The 18,551-nt window shown below is 41.8% G+C and overlaps 1 protein-coding gene across 2 annotated transcripts in view; it reads right to left on the bottom strand.

Annotated features, from left to right (window-relative positions):
• chst11 (carbohydrate (chondroitin 4) sulfotransferase 11) overlaps positions 1-7,491 on the bottom strand; it is a 47,634-nt gene extending 40,143 nt beyond the window's left edge. The window contains exon 1 of one of the 2 annotated variants that reach the window (XM_033976262.2): positions 7,319-7,491. In XM_033976262.2, coding sequence (XP_033832153.1) covers positions 7,319-7,436 — 118 coding nt within the window. In that variant the 5' untranslated portion in view covers positions 7,437-7,491. The remainder of the gene's footprint in view (positions 1-7,318) is intronic. The other variant, XM_033976263.2, reaches the window with a different exon arrangement.
• Positions 7,492-18,551: the final 11,060 nt, after the last annotated feature.

The following is an 18,551-nucleotide window of genomic DNA, read 5'->3' as shown; positions in this document are numbered from 1 at the left end:
AGAAGGAGGGGAAGAGGTGCCAACAAGAGGGTTTAGGGGGGAGAGAGGAGAGAGGAGAGAGGAGAGAAAGGGGGTGAGGAGGAGAGAGGGGAAGAAGGACACATGGAGAGACCGGTGGGGGGGGGGGGCAAAGGAGGCACAGGAGGGAAGGAGAGAGGCTGAAGAGGAGGTGAGACTGAGAGAAGGAAAGAGAAGAAAGAGAGAGGGAGAGAAAGAAAGAGACTGGGAAGGGAGGGGGGAGGAGAGAGAGGGGGAAGAGGAAAGATGGAGAGAGAGGAGGAGAAGAGGAGAGGAGAGAGAGAGGAAGATCATAGATGTAGAGAGGGGAAAAGGGTTGAGGAGAGAGAGGGACAGAGGGAAAGGGAGATACAAAGAAGAGAAGATGAAAAAGGGGAGGGGAGAGAGAGAGGGGGGAGATGGGCAGAAAGGGATGAGAGAGAAAAGGAGAGAGAAGTGAAGAAACGAAAGTGAGTTAGAGAGAGAGAGGGAGAGAGAAGGAGGGATAAACATCTTAGAGAGTCTCTTTCTGTGACTCTCAGCTGACTGGAATCACATCAGAGACGACAGAGGTGAGGAATTTAACGCTCCCATCTAAAAATCTGACGCCATGTTTATTTGTCTGACCTCCTACTTCCTGTCGCTCATCTTAAAGTCTCTGTCCCTGATTTTTACTGTTTTAAAATGTGAAAAACATAACTAGTTCATTTTAAATAGTTTGCAGTGGTCCAAATATATTCCTCAATTACCTTATGCATTCAGAGCATTCGAATTATTCACTACGATGAGTTTATAAGCACTTTTCACAGCTCTAAGAGACCAGAGCAGAGTTTTTCCAGATGGGGTCAGAATTCAGACACAGATCTATTGATTACATTGAACTTTACCATCAAATATACAAAAGGTAAATTCACAACCTTTTGAACCTGATTTCTATTTGTGACTAGACCATAGAATGTTTAAATAAATGGACATAGCTAACCTGCTAGCATAGACTGTATACATAAATGAACAAATGAACAGCTAGCATAAAGTGTATATATACAGTAAGTGGTCATAGCTAACCTCCTATCCACCGTGTTCCAAACCTCAGCTCCATCGACTCCTATTCACTTTTTTTTTTACAAAAAGTGTGGCCCCTCTCTTGATAGCTGCTGCTGTCAGGCTTGTCAGTTTTGTCTTAAAAGGTTGGTTTTAACCCATGCTTTCTGATCCTGGGATTTTTATTTCACTATTTTGTCCATAAATCAAGATATGAACATTAATAACAGACGTCTGTGTAAACCCTCATTCGTCCAGGTCTGATCGATAGTAAAATTCAAAGTTAAATCTGTCAACTGGACAAAAAGTTAGATGTCACGCATGCATGTATGAGTAATACAGCGATCTCTCCCAGGCCCTATTCAAACCCCCTTTATGGTTAGCAGTACAAGCTCCATCCACAAGCCTATGTCACCCATGCTCCCAATATGGCAAATTTTCATAAATATACAAAAACATGATACAAAACTGTACACAGCAACTTGACAAACCTGATGTGATGTGCAGTAGTTTCATTAGTGGGATGCAGCTGATTGTGTTGTGATAGTGTTCTTAAGTGACTTAGTGCAGAGAGCAAAGGGAGACTCAGAGCTTCAAAAACTAAAGTGAAACTTATAAAACATGTTAATACATTGTTTTGGGTGAATATAGAATTTACAAAACAGTTTTACATTACAGTTCATACCCCATAGAAGTAAAATACTCCCTCTTTAAAGGGCCCATATTACATTATTTTCTGACCTCTGTTCTAATGTTGTTTCCTTCTCACAAACAAACCTGGGAATGTGTTTTGTCTTTCCAAGTGAAGAGGCCAGGGAGAACAAATTGGCCTTCTTAGATTGTGCAGTAACTAGACTTCAGGTAAGAAGTCTTCAGGAAGCCCACACACACTGAGCAATACCTGCTGTTTGATTTAGACCATCCACTGCAGTACAAACTCGTGAGTTATCCGTACACTACAATATAGGGCTCAAGTGATTTCTACAAACACAGAGGGAGGAGGAACAACACATGGAGATAGCTCTCCCTGCTTGTGGATATCCAAAAATGGGCTTTCAATTGATCTAAGAGAGCTAAAAAACATACAGTGAATCTGAACCTAGAAGGAAAGGTGTAACCATTCCCTACACCGCTGGTATGTCTGAAAAGCTCCAGAGAATTTTCAGACAGTATGAAATTCCGGTCTATTGCACCTACGAACACTTTAAAATCATAAACAAAGCAATGGGGACTACTCAGTTCAGTGTAGTGAAGAATGCAGTGAGTGCTATATTGAAGAAACTAAACAGCCACTCCATAAGAGAATGTACCAACACTGGTGTGAGAGTTCCTCTGGACCCCAGTCCACCGTACATGTCCATCTCAAAGACACTAACCACTCCTTTGAAGATAGTGAGGTACAGATCTTAGCCAAAGAAAAGAAATGGTTTAAGAGGAGAGTTAAAGAAGCAATTTTTGTTGGGAAAGACAATCTGTCTTTGAACATGAATGGGGGCCTCAGACATCAGTTATCCCCCATCTATAACTCCATCCTCACACCCAAAACAGACAAAGGCAACAGAGAAATTAATAAGGCTAGCCAGGATGCTAATAGGTGTGAAAGCGCCCATTAGGAGATAAATGAATATGCTAAGTATGACTCAGACACAGTACACATTTAGGGTAGCATAACAGACCTAGCCTATGAACAGAAACTATAAACAATAGCTGTTTCCAGTTTCGCTGCAGTTAGCTCCTCCCTCCAGATAGATATAAGGCAATGTCCACTGGTCATCTGACCAGAACTAAAGAAGCGGCTTGGATGAGCAGTGAAACAACTTCTCCCCTCTAACTTTTTGTCCAGTTGACAGATTTTACATTTGGCTTTTAGTACTTCTCAGAGTCATTTTCAGTTAGTCCAGATTTAGTCCTGGTTTAATCTTGGTTTAGTTTCATTTTAGTTCAGCCTTGGTTTAGACCTGGTTTAGTCCTGGTTAAGAGCTGGGTTAGCTCTGGTTTTAGTCCTGGTTTAGTCCAAGTTTAGACCTGATTTAGCCTTTAGGCGACAGGTCAGTGCTAAATACCCCAGTTGCAAGTCTCACGTGGGACCATGTTTAGTCCACAAACACAGCCCTGAGATCAAAGGTCGTAATTTTTACCGGTTTAGAAACAGAAAATTATTACAGTGATTTTCTTAGGTCCGATACTACCTGTGGCCCTGTCGTTTAGTCTAAGGATTTCTACTGGACAACAGCAGAAAGAATAGAGTGAGTGTATTTTTTTGATATTTAGCTGTAAAAAGTCAGATTAAACAGGGGTCTGGAGAACTAAAGGGGAAAGTGAGGGGGGAGTAGGGGCGGGATCTGGAGGACTAAAGGGGAGAGTGAGGGGTAAGAGGTTTTTCCATGTCTGATGCCGATACGACTGTTTAGAATCCATAGAGATGGCTGATAATCTCAGCCGATATTTAAGGGACAATATGTAGGGCTATTTATAATTATATTTATATAGTTATTTGAAATGACTACAAACTCATCCACAAACCTGTTTTAATCCAAAATGAATAAGAGAGTTGTGTGGTCACATTGTGTGTAGTGTCCTTGAAGATTAAAGTGTTCACATAAAGCATGATGCGGAATCTTTAGGTGTCTGATCGGCCCAAACAAAACATCAACTTCTGCTGTAGATTTAAACCCGACATGTAAAAAAATGCAAATATTGGTCTGATTTATGGGGACAGTGTGATTGGTCTAACAGGTATCCATACTTCAACAGCACCCCTGCAGCCAGGTGTTTGTAATCAGAATACCTGGCTGTGACCAGGGCAGTCCTATGTAATGTCACTAACTACTTGAAATTGCAGCAGCCACTGGAGGCTCTGTTCACCTGCACATCAAAATGTGATTATAATCTGATTTCTGGACCTTTAAAATGATTTAACTAAAAAATCTGATGTGAGTGATCTGAGGGGTCATAATCAGAAAGAAATAAGATGATTTTGCTGTTTACATGTCCACAGATGTGTATGGCGGAATGTTCAGCAGTTACCATGGTGACATAATGCACATTAGGAAACACTGGCAAAATAGCTTTAAGATTGTCTGAAAACTTTAGAAAAAAATCCAAACTGAATTTAAAGAGCACATTTTCAGAATTCATCATGTAAAATGTGAGACTCTTTCTGTCGTCTGGAGAAAAAGGAGTGAATATATTTTCGTGGAGTTTTAGGAGCCGCCTCATAATGAGGACTGTGACTTTGGTCAAACCAGGGATCAGAAACAAGTCTAAACCACACACATTTAAGGACAGAAATAGAGAGAAGGGGGGAGGGAAAAAATGAGAGGAGGGGGAAGCAGAGAGAGAAGAGGAGGAGAGAGAAGAGAAAGGGGGAAGAGGCAGGGAGAGAAGGGAGAGAGAGGGGGAGGGAAACATGGGTGGTGGAGGGCAGAGAGACAGGAAGAGGAGAGAGAAGAGAGAGGGAGGAGTCAAGGAGGGGGAGAGAAAGGAGAGGGAAGGAAAGGGAATGTGTGTGTGAGAGAGAGAGAGAGGGAGGGGGGGACAGAAATAAATTGACAGAGGGAGAGAGGGAAATGAGAGAGGAGGAGAGAAAGAGGGAGGGACCTTCTCCCTCTCTTTCGTCTCTCCTCTCTCTCCTTAAAAGGTGTCTCTCAGTCTTTATGAGTGGAACCGTCTCAGCAGCAAATATACACTATTATCGTGTATTGTACTACTACTACCACTACTTCTACTTCTACTACTGCTGCTACTACTACTATACTACTATTACTACTGCTGCTACTACTACTGTTACTACTGCTGCTACTACTACTACAGCTACTGCTACTATTACTACTGCTCCTATATACTCCATTGGCCCCCGACCACCAAGACTCACACACCACACTGACACATAGCCAAGGTGGCTGAAGTGTCTTGCTCAAGGGCACAATGACACAATGCAACCTGAGCAGGGGTTTGAACTGGCAACCTTCAGGTTGGTGGATACACTCTAACAACCATTTAGAGTCAGCCAAAAGACATGCACTTTACATGGTACCTCCAAGATCAAATTAGAGATACTACTACTACTACAGCAGTTGCTACTACTGCAACAATTACTTCTACTATAACAATTAACAATAACTACTACAACCGTTACTGCTACTTTTCACACAATAAAAGTTACAGCTACTCTTTAAAGGGGGTATTCTTTCTCCCATGTTATAACGTTGTTCCTTCATAAAAAAACATGCCTGAAGAGGTTTTAGATTTCATCCTTGCATGTTTGAGTAATCTAGTGTTCTGTCCCGGGCTCTATTTGAACCCTCCTTATGGTTAGCAGTACAAGCCTGAACAAGGCTCCATCCACAAGCCACCCATGCTCCCACACAACAATTCTCCATAAATATACAAAAATATCATACAAAATTGTATACAGCAACTTGAAAAACCTGCACTCTGAAGGGGGAGTAACTTAGCACAAAGGGCAGAGGCGGGCAGACTCAGGACATCAAACACTAAAGTGAAACCTATAAAATATGTTAATATGTTGTTCTGGGTAAATATAATAATAATAATGCCTTACACTTGTAATGCACTTTACAGGCTTGTCAAAGCCTCTCAAAACGCTACACTATAGTCATTATTCATTCATTTCCACACTTGGTGATGGTAAGCTACTATTGTAGCCACAGCTGCCCTGCCCTCCGACCACCACCTATCCTTCACACACACACCAATTCCATACTAGGCAATGTGGGTGAAGTGTCTTGTCTAAGGACACAACAACTCTATCCTCCGACCTTCAGGTTGGGGGACCAACACTCTAACCACTGAGCCACTGTCGCCCCATAGCATTTTCAAAAACAATAAATGGTGATAAATAAATATGTTATGTGTAACAGTTCATACCCCATAAAAGTAAAATACTCCCTCTTTAATACCCTGTAGAAGTAAGATATCCCCTCTTTAATATCCCATATTAGTAAAATAACCTCACTTTAACGCCCCTTGGAGTAATACACTCCTTCTTTAATACCCCATAGCAGTAAAATACCCCCTCTTTAATATTTTTGAATCAGTCATTTTAATTCGTGTAGTGGTTATTTTGCAGCGTGTACTCTCGTGTTAAGGGTCTGTGGGGACTAGGATCTCCTCTTCGTTCCATATTTAAACACAATTTTTTTTTTCCCCCCGCAGGTTCCATGACTGAAATCTTTACGCACGCGCCTTTTTGATCCGTCTCCAGTCAAATTATAGATTCTCTTTGTGCGCGCGCCCCTTCTGCTGTCTGTGAATGTCCTCGCGGATTCTCTTCAAAGTTCTGCGCTCTCATTACCAGCTCTGCTCTCACGTTCACGTAAAAACCCCGTCAGCGCAAATGCTTCCTACCTGCGTAACTGTTAACATCTCGTGGAGCTACGTAAAAAATAATGCGCCAGTCAAAGTGAATAGCTGTTTCACGTTTCCTTCCATAGCGGACAACTCCACATATTGTATTAAACAGGTAACCAACTCATAAGGCCACATTTATTCCCCCACCAAAGATGTGTTGGAATATTACAGGAGACAGAGATACACATTTTTGAGTAATTTTTTTGCATTCTTCACATTTTAAAGTAGAATAAGTTGGAAACCAGAGGTGACAACATTTGGCACGACAAAATAGCACGCCTTTGCGCAGTGAATATATATATATATATATATATATATATATATATATATATATATATATATATATATATATATATATATATATATATATATATATATATATATATATATACCATATTAATCTCATCCAACAACGTCCCTGTAACTCCTGATGTATAATTCAAAGGAGTCACTGTCGACTCTCCACTGTTGTTTTACATTCGGCTCTACGTATACGTCCTCTAAGTTATCCACACTCAAAAATCAACCCACTGACAATCTCTATGTTACAGTGCACATTGGACAACGCGTACGTCACGTGCTTATATAAAGTAATATATTTAGGGTTGGAAATAGTCCATATTGTGGTTTTAACTGAATGCTATGCCTACCGTTCACTGTACAGGCCGGGTCATTCTCACGTTCAGCAAAACAAAGCAAACAAAAGCGCAACAAGAGATAGATACATCCACAAATCTCTGCGTCTACCAGCGAGACAAGAGCGAGACGGTGCCATAGACTCCTTTCACACACGGCCCCTGCGCCTTCAATGGACCAGTGTCAAACAACCGCCGCTACCGTGCGGACGGGAGCCAATACGAACCGAGCCGTGCAGTGTAAGAAAGGAGAGACAGAAACGAGCTCATACCTGGTTGGAACATACTTTGGAAATAGAAGATTACAAGAATAAACGATCCCAGACAAGTAGCGAGAACCATGCGGCAAATCCGGCTCATCCTCATCAGGTCTCCGAGCGGCTGCTTCATGTTGGAGAGGCCGGACGAAGAGGACCGGAGAGCGGGTAGGAGAGTGGGTGCAGGCGCCGGGGATGTGTGGCACTGACTCGGGAGAGGAGAGAGGGAGGGAAGAGCGGAGTAGTGATGTGACGTTCGTGAACGAGTCGGCTCCTTTGAACGGTTCCTTAATGTGGACTGCTGGAATCGGATCTCAAGAACCCAATCTTTTTCGTCCAGGTTTTTATGCATTTTTATACTGATGAACGTTGAACAGACACAACAATCAGAACAGACGCAGAGCAGGAGACATGAGTGAGAGATGTGGACCATATACAAATATAATGCATTGCTTACTTTCTTACTTTACTTTCAAAACGTTGTGTTTCCCACGCAGCAGTGGCCATATATGACACTAAGGGAAGAAAGCTACATCCTGGTCATTTTGGTTAAGGCCAAATTTCTTATCTGCAGCCTCCTTTCATACAGGAATATGTTATTGGTGTAACGTTTTGTTCAGATGCTGCATCATTCCAATGGGTAAAACACTCCCACTCACAGTTTGAACCATTTTAAACATATCTGGGCCATATCTCTGTGGTTAGTTTGTAGATAACATGAGTTCTGACATTGTCTTTTGTCATATAAATGAATAGTTAAAGAGCCAGTCTTTTGAACGGCCCTTTGAAATGAACTAATACAAAAGATTCGGATCCCATACAAGAGGCGAAAATCCCACCACCAGAGCGGAGGAGCGGTGGTACAGGCAGCGGAGGAGGAAGGCAGAGGAGAGGGGCGTACCATCACGAGCTGGAGACAGGGGAGCAGCCCCACAGGGAGCGCGCAGTGGCACGGTCCAGATGTGGCACGCTGCTGGAGATGAATGGATTTGACGGTGCTGTGGAGGAATGTCGGTGGATCAGGGCTTGGTTTAGTCCTAGTTTAGTCCCTGTTTAGTCCGGGCTCAGTCATGGTTTAGTGCTGATTTAGATCTGGTTTAGTCCTTGTTTAGACCTGGTTCAGTACCGGCTTAGACTTCGTTTGGACCTGGTTTAAACCTGGTTTAAGCCTGATTTAGACCTGGTTTAGTCCTGGTTCAGTACTGGCTTAGACCTGGTTCAGTACTGGTTGCAGACCTGGTGCAGACCTGGTGCAGACCGGGTTTAGACCTGGATGTGGACCATATACAAATATAATGCATTGCTTACTTTCTTACTTTACCATGGTTCCCATGGTTTAGATCTGGTTTAGTCCTGGTTTAGTCCTTATTCAGATTGGTGTTGGTCCTGGTGCAGACCTAGTTTAGGCCTGGTTTAGTCCTGGTTTAGATCTGGTTTAGTCCTAGGACATATAAACATGATTACACAGGGGCAAAAATGATCTAAACTGCTGGACTGTGAGTTTGACACGTGCTTAGACTCCACACATTAGACTGTATGTCCAGTCTATGCTCCACACTTGTCTACAGCGCCCTCTGTTGCCCTTAACGTGCACATACACCACATTTCTTCAGATCGGTGTTTAGATCTGGTTCAGTCCCGGTTTGGACACGGTTTAGTCCTGTTTTAGGCAAGGCAAGTTTATTTGTATAGCACAATTCATACACAAAGTAATTCAAAGTCCTTTACAGAATAAGAAGAACATTAAAATCACACAAATCAAAACATAAATAATCACAAATAATCATCATAAAATTACCATTAAAACAGAAGAGTGCAGAATAAAAACCTTTCAGTCGTATGCACAGCTAAACAGAACTGTTTTGAGCCTGGATTTAAACATTGTCAAAGTAGAGGCCTGTCTCACATCTTCAGGAAGACTGTTCCAGGTTTTAGCTGCATAAAACTTAAACGCTGATTCCCCATGTTTAGTCCTGACTCTGGGCACCAGCAGGAGGCCGGTCCCTGAAGTCCTCAGAGTGTGAGATGGTTCATATCATAACATGTCGGAGATGTACTTTGCTAGGCCATGGAGAGACTTGTACACAAGCAGAGCTGCTTAGGAAGCCAGTGCAGAGACCTGAGCACAGGACATATGTGCTCGTACTTCCTGGTTCTAGTCAGGACCTGAGCAATAGCGTTCTGGATGTACTGCAGCTGTTTTAACACTTGTTTGGAGAGACCAGTGAGCAGGCCATTACAGTAATCTAACTGACAGGAGACCAGGTTTAGTCCTGGTTCAGACCTGTTTTCGACCTGGTTTAGATCTGGTTTAGTCCTAGGACATATAAACATGATTACACTGGGGCAAAAATGTTCTAAACTGCTGGACTGTGAGTTTGACACGTGCTTAGACTCGACACATTAGACTGTATGTCCAGTCTATGCTCCACACTTGTCTACAGCGCCCTCTGTTGCTCTTACAGTGCACATGTCCAAATCGTGGTTTAGATCTGGTTCAGTCTCGGTTTAGTCCTGGTTTAGTCCTGGTTCAGACCTGGTTTAGTCCTGCCTTAGTCCTAGTTTAGTCCTGCTTTAGACCTGGTTTAGTCCTAGTTTAGTAGGACTAAACCAGGAGTTGTGACGTTTCAAGGCTCAAACATGGAACAAACAGCAATGTGGACCTGAGCAGCACTAAAAACCTGAAAAACAGAACTAGTTCATTTTAAACAGTTTGCAGTGGTTCGAAGTTATTCCTCAATGCTTTCTGCATTCTGAACATCCTAATTATTCACCATGATGAGTTTCTAAACATTTTTCACTACTCTCAGACACCACAGTTTTGCCGAGAAGGTAAAGCTAACAACAACTAGCTAACCATGCATTTCTTGATTATCAGACAATACATCGTTTTATAATTAGATGCAGACAGTACACAGTGGACTTATTTTGAGCTACTTATGCAGTATATCTGTACTGCTGCAGGACATTTAGCTGAAGCCAAAATCTCAATTGAAAGATTTTATTGGAAAAATACCCTATAATAGACATATGACCAATTTTACCTGAAGAGGTTTTAGATGTCAGCCATGTATGTTTGAGTAATCTAGCAGGCTCTCCCAGGCTCTATTTGAACCTTACTTACGTTTAGATCAGGGGTCGGCAACCTGTAACACGCAAAGAGCCATTTGGACCCACTTTCCACGTAAAATAAAACACTGGGAGCCGCAAATACTTTTTGACACCTAAAATGAAGATAACACTGTGTATAATAATAATAATAATAATGTTTTAGGTTTTATTTTCATGGACAAGCCTTCTACACGTGGCAGATAAATATGGCAAAAAACAACTTAAGTGCATAAAAAAATACAACTCACCAAACCGCTGCATCAGAGGGAGCCCTGCGCTGATTATGTGATTATGTCTACTCTGCTCCGCAGTTTCTTTCTAACAAAAACTCCAAAGGCGTATCGTTTAATCCCAGGTGCTTATTCTCCATGTGCCAAAGCAGTTTTGAAGGTTTCATTGCCTTATTTGCTTTTCCCGCATGTTACGTAGAGCGGACTGTGCGCGTGAGTCACCTGTAGCGACAAACCCATATTTTAAGTAGGTATTGTCTGTTAAATTTATCTTTCTTTTACTTGGAGGTCGTAGTCTCCTCTTCTGGCTCCTCAGTTGTCCTTTTCCCCTTTGTTAAAAGCTCTCCAAATACTTTTGTTTTGGCTCATTTTCACTCGCTTGTGGCTCTACTTTTGTGCGTCATGTCTGATGTGTTACACGTGAAACGTCATCGCGGAGACAAGAGCAGATAATAAACTTGCTACTACATCAAATAGATTTCTGTGGCGATTTCCAGCAGGATTTTCATGATACATCTACGGACGAGCTTATTAGTGTGTCATTAGGGACGGGCGAAAGTTGCTCCTGACCCCTGTGCACAGCGTCTGAAAATCAGGGCTCTTTACGCAGGACTGTGAGCTGTGTCAGTGTCTGTCTCTGTCTCTGTCTCTGTGTCTGTGAGACGTGAGCGGTGTTTGTTTTGAACATTGTTCCGCGAGTGTGACGCTTATTTTGAGCAACGAAAAATAAGAAAATATTATTTTATTTTAAGATCATAATAATCTTCCAAATTAAACTACAACAAAAAAGAGCTAACACAAATAAAATACACTTCAATTAAATACTTAAAATGTATTTTCCCAAGCCACGCAGAGCCGCAGTATAAAGCTGAAAGAGCCGCATGCGGCTCCGGAGCCGCGGGTTGCCGACCCCTGGTTTAGATGTATAAGCCTGAGTGACGCAGGCTCTTCCCACAAGCCTGCGTCACCATGATCCATGACAATTGTCCATAAATATACAAACACATGATACAAAACTGTACATAGCACCTTGACAAACCTGATATGATGTGCAGTAGTTTCATTAGTGGGATCCACGCTGATTGTGTTGTGACAGCGCTTTGAAGGGGGAGTGACTTAGCACAGAGAACAAAGGGAGGGGAGATTCAGAGTGTCAAAAATTAAAGTTTAAACTTATAAAAAGTGTAATCTGATTACTGACCACTGATTGCTCCTTCTAAAAGTAAAGTGATCTAATTACTACTCTAACTACTTTATTTCAAATGTAATTTGAGAACTGATTACTATAAGTTAAGAAAAATGAAACATACATCTCAAGAACCAACTTATAAAAAGCACGAATTCTTCCCACTAAGGACACTTTCTGTTACAGAAGCTCATTTGAGGCAGAGGCAACCCCACACTCCATCAACCAGTAGTTGTGTTGTTCTGGTTCACAGCTGCACTGATCACTGCAGTCTTCACTACACTGAGTGGAGTAGAACACATTGCTTTGTGTTTGTGTTTGTAGGTTTGAAATAGATTGGAATTTCATACTGTCTGAAAATTCTCTGAAGTTTTTCAGACACACCATCTGTGTAAGAAATGGTTACATCTTTTCCCCCAGATTCTATCTTTGACCTATAGCGCCACCTACAGCCATGACATTGTGTCCTCTGCCTCAGGGAGGGCTCAGATGCAGACAGAGCTGCCTGCCAGGAGGGCTCTACTGCTCTAGAGCTTCCAGCTTAAAAAAACAAACAGACAGGACATAAGCCACTCTCGCCACTCCCACTAACTTTAGCAACAGGTTTGATTGACAGTGTTGCTAAGTGCCCGCCCCCTGCTAAACCAGCGGTGCGGGCGGGAAGGGGTGTTACCTTCCACAGCTTCACTCCAGAGAGGACTTCTTACAATATTCTACAGAAATCACTTGAGACCTAAACACAGCTGAGGCCAGGCTATCTCTGGTCTTTTCTCATAAGTATGGTCCTTCTGTTTAAATCAGACAGAGTTATCCAGATAAAGATCATCCGACAGATTCAGTGTCTATAAACAGGTTCTAAGGAGAAAGAATGTGACGGGCTGCTGTTACTGGGAGTTAGAGTGAAGCGGGAGGTGGGTTTATCCAGCAGTTTCATACAGAGATATTCAGAGGATACGACGCTCTGATGAATGTGGATTTGGATTCAATTTTGGCGGTTTACAGCGTCTTTGATAGTACCATGAGGCTCCTCCACAGAGTCCAGACCAGGTTCACTCAGTCTCTGTACACTAGGGTCTGGTTTCACTGGTATGATGGTACTTTGTTCTCCACAGTTTGGATAAAATCTGTGACTTACTTTTAGTATCTTTATACTGTAATTAACACAAAAAACAGAACTAGTTCATTTTAAATGGTTTGCAACGGTCATTGCATTTTGAGCATCCTAATTATGTTTCTCATGTTTTTAAGACAGAAAGAAATCAGGTCCAGCACCTTTACACATTTATAAAGCCTAAAACTTGAGTTATAAAACTATATTACATTTGGTACACACTGTTCTAATCACCTGGCAACAATCCTATATTATTCCCGTAAAACTAAACTCATCTATTCTTTACATATTTTACATCAGCCACTGTTTTCAACTAAATCACTTTAACTTCATGGTTCTTGTAATATAAATACTCTTTGCTCTGTTATAATGTAAAAGTATCTCAAACATCATGTATGTCTGTCTATAGAGTGTCTATGTGGACTTTGAATCATGATTGTAAAAGGGTCACAGAAACAAACACGTGATCATATTTACATTATTTAAAAAATCACTAACAAATTGATAAATCACTCTGTTTTTGTATGCTTTAATGTCCCAAAGACAGCTCAGTTTGTCCCAATGGAGAACTTGCAGTGTACAAGGTCATCGAACAGTGGAATAATAGATGGATACATACACTCACCTGAAGGATTATTAGGAACACCATACTAATACGGTATTTGACCCCCTTTCGCCTTCAGAACTGCCTTAATTCTACGTGGCATTGATTCAACAAGGTGCTGAAAGCATTCTTTAGAAATGTTGGCCCATATTGATAGGATAGCATCTTGCAGTTGATGGAGATTTGTGGGATGCACATCCAGGGCACGAAGCTCCCGTTCCACCACATCCCAAAGATGCTCTATCGGGTTGAGATCTGGTGACTGTGGGGGCCATTGTAGTTCAGTGAACTCATTGTCATGTTCAAGAAACCAATTTGAAATGATTCGAGCTTTATGACATGGCACATTATCCTGCTGGAAGTATCCATCAGAGGATGGGTACATGGTGGTCATGAAGGGATGGACATGGTCAGAAACAATGTTCAGGTAGCCCGTTACATTTAAACGATGCCCAATTGGCACTAAGGGACCTAAAGTGTGCCAAGAAAACATCCCCCACACCATTACACCACCACCACCAGCCTGCACAGTGGTAAAAAGGCATGATTGTTAGTATAAACCAGTGCACCTCTCCCTGTTCTAAATTAGCCTGTGGCGTTCCACAAGGATCTGTGCTTGGTCCAATCCTATTTATTCTGTATATGTTGCCATTAGGTAACATTGTCAGAAAACATGGCATTAATTTTCACTGCTATGCTGATGACACTCAGCTGTAGTTATCAATGAAACCAAATCAGACTGATCTAATAGATAAACTCAGTGCCTGTGTGAAGGACATCAAAACCTGGATGACCTTGAATTACCTGCTCTTATATCCTGAAAAAACAGAGGTCATTGTCATTGGTCCCAAGGTCAAAGAGATTCTCTGTCGGACCAGATAATCTCACTCGACAATGTAATTATAGCTTCTAGCCCTGCTGTAAAAATCTTGGAGTCCTATTTGATCAAAATCTGTCATTCACAGCCCATATAAACCTAGCTTGTAAAACCGCATACTTTCACCTGCGAAATATAACTAAAATTAGAAAATTTTTCACCTAAAAACAATGTTGAAAAACTCATCCATGCATTTGTTACTTCCAGACTTCATTACTGTAATTCTCTGCTCGCCGCCTGCCCCAAAAGTACTATAAGGAGCCTCCAGTTGGTCCAAAATGCAGCGGCCAGAGTCCTAACAGGAATTAAAAGAAGAGACCACATCAGTCCTGTACTAAAATATCTGCACTGGCTTCCTGTCGAGCTTAGAATCAAATTCAAAGTCCTCCTCGTGACATACAAAACCCTAAACGGTATGGCCCCATCCTATCTGCAAGATGCTATTGTCCCGTACCAGCCAAACAGAGCACTCCGCTCTCAGAATGCAGGACTATTAGTGGTTTCATGAGTGTCCAAAAGTACAGTGGGAGGGAGAGCATTCAGTTACCAAGCTCCTGTGCTATGGAACCAACTCCCTGTTGATGTTAAACAGGCCCCCACAGTCTCTGTATTTAAGACCAGGCTTAAAACCTTCCTCTTCGGTATAGCTTATGACCAGGTTACTTAGTTTAATGTCACTCCGAACTAACTATGACCAGATTGGCTGGGAGTGACATTTAAACCCGGGATAAGATAGGCTGCAGTAGGAGATAACTAGCTGGGGGAAGTATGGCAACCTGAGCACTATCCTCTGCTTTGTCCTATTTTCTCATCAGCAATGCTATTGCACATGTTGTCCCCTGTCCCACTCCCCATGTGGAGTGTAACTCTTTCAGATGCCCCGATGACAGCTGGACCCTCTCCTACTCCCCGCCTGGCCCTCCTCCACCCGCCTCCCTCTCCTCCTCGCCCGGCTCTCCTCCTCCTCGCCCGGCTCTCCTCCTCCTCGCCTGGCCGATTTTTCTTGTTTTGTCTGATTTTTCCTGTTGTTTGATTTTCCTGTTGTTTTGTTTTTGTGTGTAGGCAGCACGGTGGCTGAGTGGCAACACTCATGCCTCACAGCAAGAGGGTTTGGTTCGATCCCCGGGTCGCCCAGGCCTTTCTGTGTGGAGTTTTGCATGTTTCTCCCCGTATCTGGATGGGTTTCCTCCGGGTACTCCGGTTTCCCCCATCAACCAAAACATGAACGCCCTTCGAGACAACTGTTGTTGTGATTTTGGGCATTACACAAATAAAATTAATTGAATTGAATTGAATGATGGATCCATGTTCTCATTCTGTTTACGCCAAATTCTGACTCTACCATTTGAATGTCTCAACAGAAATCGAGACTCATCAGACCAGGCAACATTTTTCCAGTCTTCAACTGTCCAATTTTGGTGAGCTCATGCAAATTGTAGCCTCTTTTTCCTATTTGTAGTGGAGATCCACTGTAGTAGCCCATCCGCCTCAAGGTTGTGCGTGTTGTGGCTTCACAAATGCTTTGCTGCATTCCTCGGTTGTAACGAGTGGTTATTTCAGTCAACGTTGCTCTTCTATCAGCTTGAATCACTCGGCCCATTTTCCTCCGACCTCTAGCATCAACAAGGCATTTTCCACAGGACTGCCACATACTGGATGTTTTTCCCTTTTCACACCATTCTTTGTAAACCCTAGAAATGGTTGTGCGTGAAAATCCCAGTAACTGAGCAGATTGTGAAATACTCAGACCGGCCCGTCTGGCACCAACAACCATGCCACGCTCAAAATGACTTAAATCACCTTTCTTTTCCATTCTGACATTCAGTTTGGAGTTCAGGAGATTGTCTTGACCAGGACCACACCCCTAAATGCATTGAAGCAACTGCCATGTGATTGGTTGATTAGATAATTGCATTAAGGAGAAATTGAACAGGTGTTCCTAATAATCCTTTAGGTGAGTGTAAATAGAGAGAGATAAAAACTGAGTTCAAAAACTGCTCAGTACGTCAGCCAGGTAGGCACAAGAGCAACCAACCACTGTTACCATGGGAAATTAGTGTTTAACTCACATAACATAAAATATAAAAACATTCAGTATAAATAAAGATTCAAATAGGCCAGAAAAAAAATCCCTTGTAATCCTCTTTCTCCACCACCAGATAGAGCTACACACGTGGACAAAATTGTTGGTACTATCAGCTTTTCCCGGAGGCACACCACAAATACTTCCACGTCAAAGTCGTCAAAGTACATTATGACATAATCCGGCCACACTGGCACCAACGAAAATATACAGGTCAAAGTATAATATATCATTTTTGTTTGTATCAAAATTACTATGAGTATCACTGAGTAAGAAAATAAAATTGGAGGTTGAAGTAAGTACAGAGCAGTGGGTGTAAGCCAGTAGCGGTGAAAACGAGAGTTGATTGGCAAGATGGTGACAATAAATAATGAAAGTAAGAGATTAAAGACATGCACAAAAGACTTCAAAAACAAATTTAGAGGTTAAATGAGAAGGGGAAACAACTATAACATGATTAGAAGCTCTGAAAAACTATTTTGCAGAATAGGTCTACTTTAAAGAACACTTTATTGTCCCCATAGAGAAATTTGTCCTCTACCTCTAACCCATCCTTCTACACCTCTTATGCAAGCTTCCAGGAGCAGTGGGCTCAAAGAGCAGAAGAATTCATTCATTCGCAATGGCACTGGGGTCCGCCATTGACCTCCCATTGACCACTTACACCTCATTTAAATTACAGTTAAAGAAATGGTTAATTGAAAATCAGTCTTGTCACCACTAACATCCATCTCTCGATGCTCCTGTCTCCATCCTGCCTCTGTTTGAGTTTTGTTGTATGTCTGTTTGTGTCTGTGTGTGTATGCTGAATGTGGTTTTATGACTATAAGAATGATTTTAGTGTAAATAATAACCTTGTTTTTATTCTATTGTATTTTATTTCCTACAGGTTGACATTTTACATCTGTCCCGGGACTAAGGATGAAAAATGATTATTAATGTGCATTGTGCCTGAAATAAATAAATAAATCATTGACCTCCCATTGACTTCCATTCATTTTAGTAGTAATAAATATGGGCCATGCCTGCATGGGGGCTTGGATAGGGCTCGATGCCACGAGTGTGTTTGGGGACATGGGCGCTTCGCGCTGCCTGCTGACATGCTAGCAAGAACAAATATGCATGTCCCATGCCTACAGCATGGGTTGCTAGGATACAGGAGTCTGTGCAGGGGGCGACGGGGCCACACCCATGCACTCATCGTTGCGGAAGCAATAGGTCCTATGGGCTTGGGCCTAAAAAAAAAAAAAAAAAAAAAATAATAATAATATATCCGATAACATTAGAATGACATATTGTACGTTTTTTGAAAGCTCTCAACTTTCCCCACGTCACCGTGGAGACAATGGCGAATTTTCCGCCACGGACACTCCCCCTAGTGTTAAAAACAGGTTTGATCTATGGGTGACGTCACACTCAGTTCACTTCTATGATACAGTCTATGAGTGTAACTTAAAAAGGGCATCTACATGACTTTTTCTCCAGGTTCAGTGATCGGCCTATACGTTATAAAAAGCATTTTATTGAATGAGAACCATATAGAAGCAACTACTAGAGGCTGACAGTTTAATCAAATTGGGGATTTTATCAATTGAGAACAATGTTGTTTCTCAGTCATGGTGCAACATCAAAGACAGAGATGTTTTTCAGTCAAAATCCAGCACTCAGGGTCTCTAAAAAGTAAAAGCACCTACAACCCGGGTACAGTTAGTAATGTATCCTTGTGTGTAAATTGTCTCTCTGTATTTTGGATGGAGTTTTCCTTGTTGATGACTTATGTTTTTGTACTTTGATTTTTTTTTACTTTTTTTTCCCACAAACTGCCAAATAACTATAATAAATACTCCAAGTCATAAGAAACCATGACCCTGAACCTGTCATATCCACTTGAAACAAAATACTTTTTATTATGACTTTATTATAACTCTTTTCTTAAACTTTGTATCTTTGGAGCTAACTGTCTAACATTAAGCTAACTTTTAGTGTCCAGAGCTATTTTGATTAATCTACTGCATAAACTGTATATATACATGAACATGGATGACC

The sequence above is a fragment of the Periophthalmus magnuspinnatus genome, chromosome 12, assembly GCF_009829125.3.
Source record: "Periophthalmus magnuspinnatus isolate fPerMag1 chromosome 12, fPerMag1.2.pri, whole genome shotgun sequence".
Taxonomy (NCBI): domain Eukaryota; kingdom Metazoa; phylum Chordata; class Actinopteri; order Gobiiformes; family Gobiidae; genus Periophthalmus; species Periophthalmus magnuspinnatus.
Note: the sequence above shows the minus strand (reverse complement) of the source record. Positions and strands in the feature narration are given on the sequence as shown.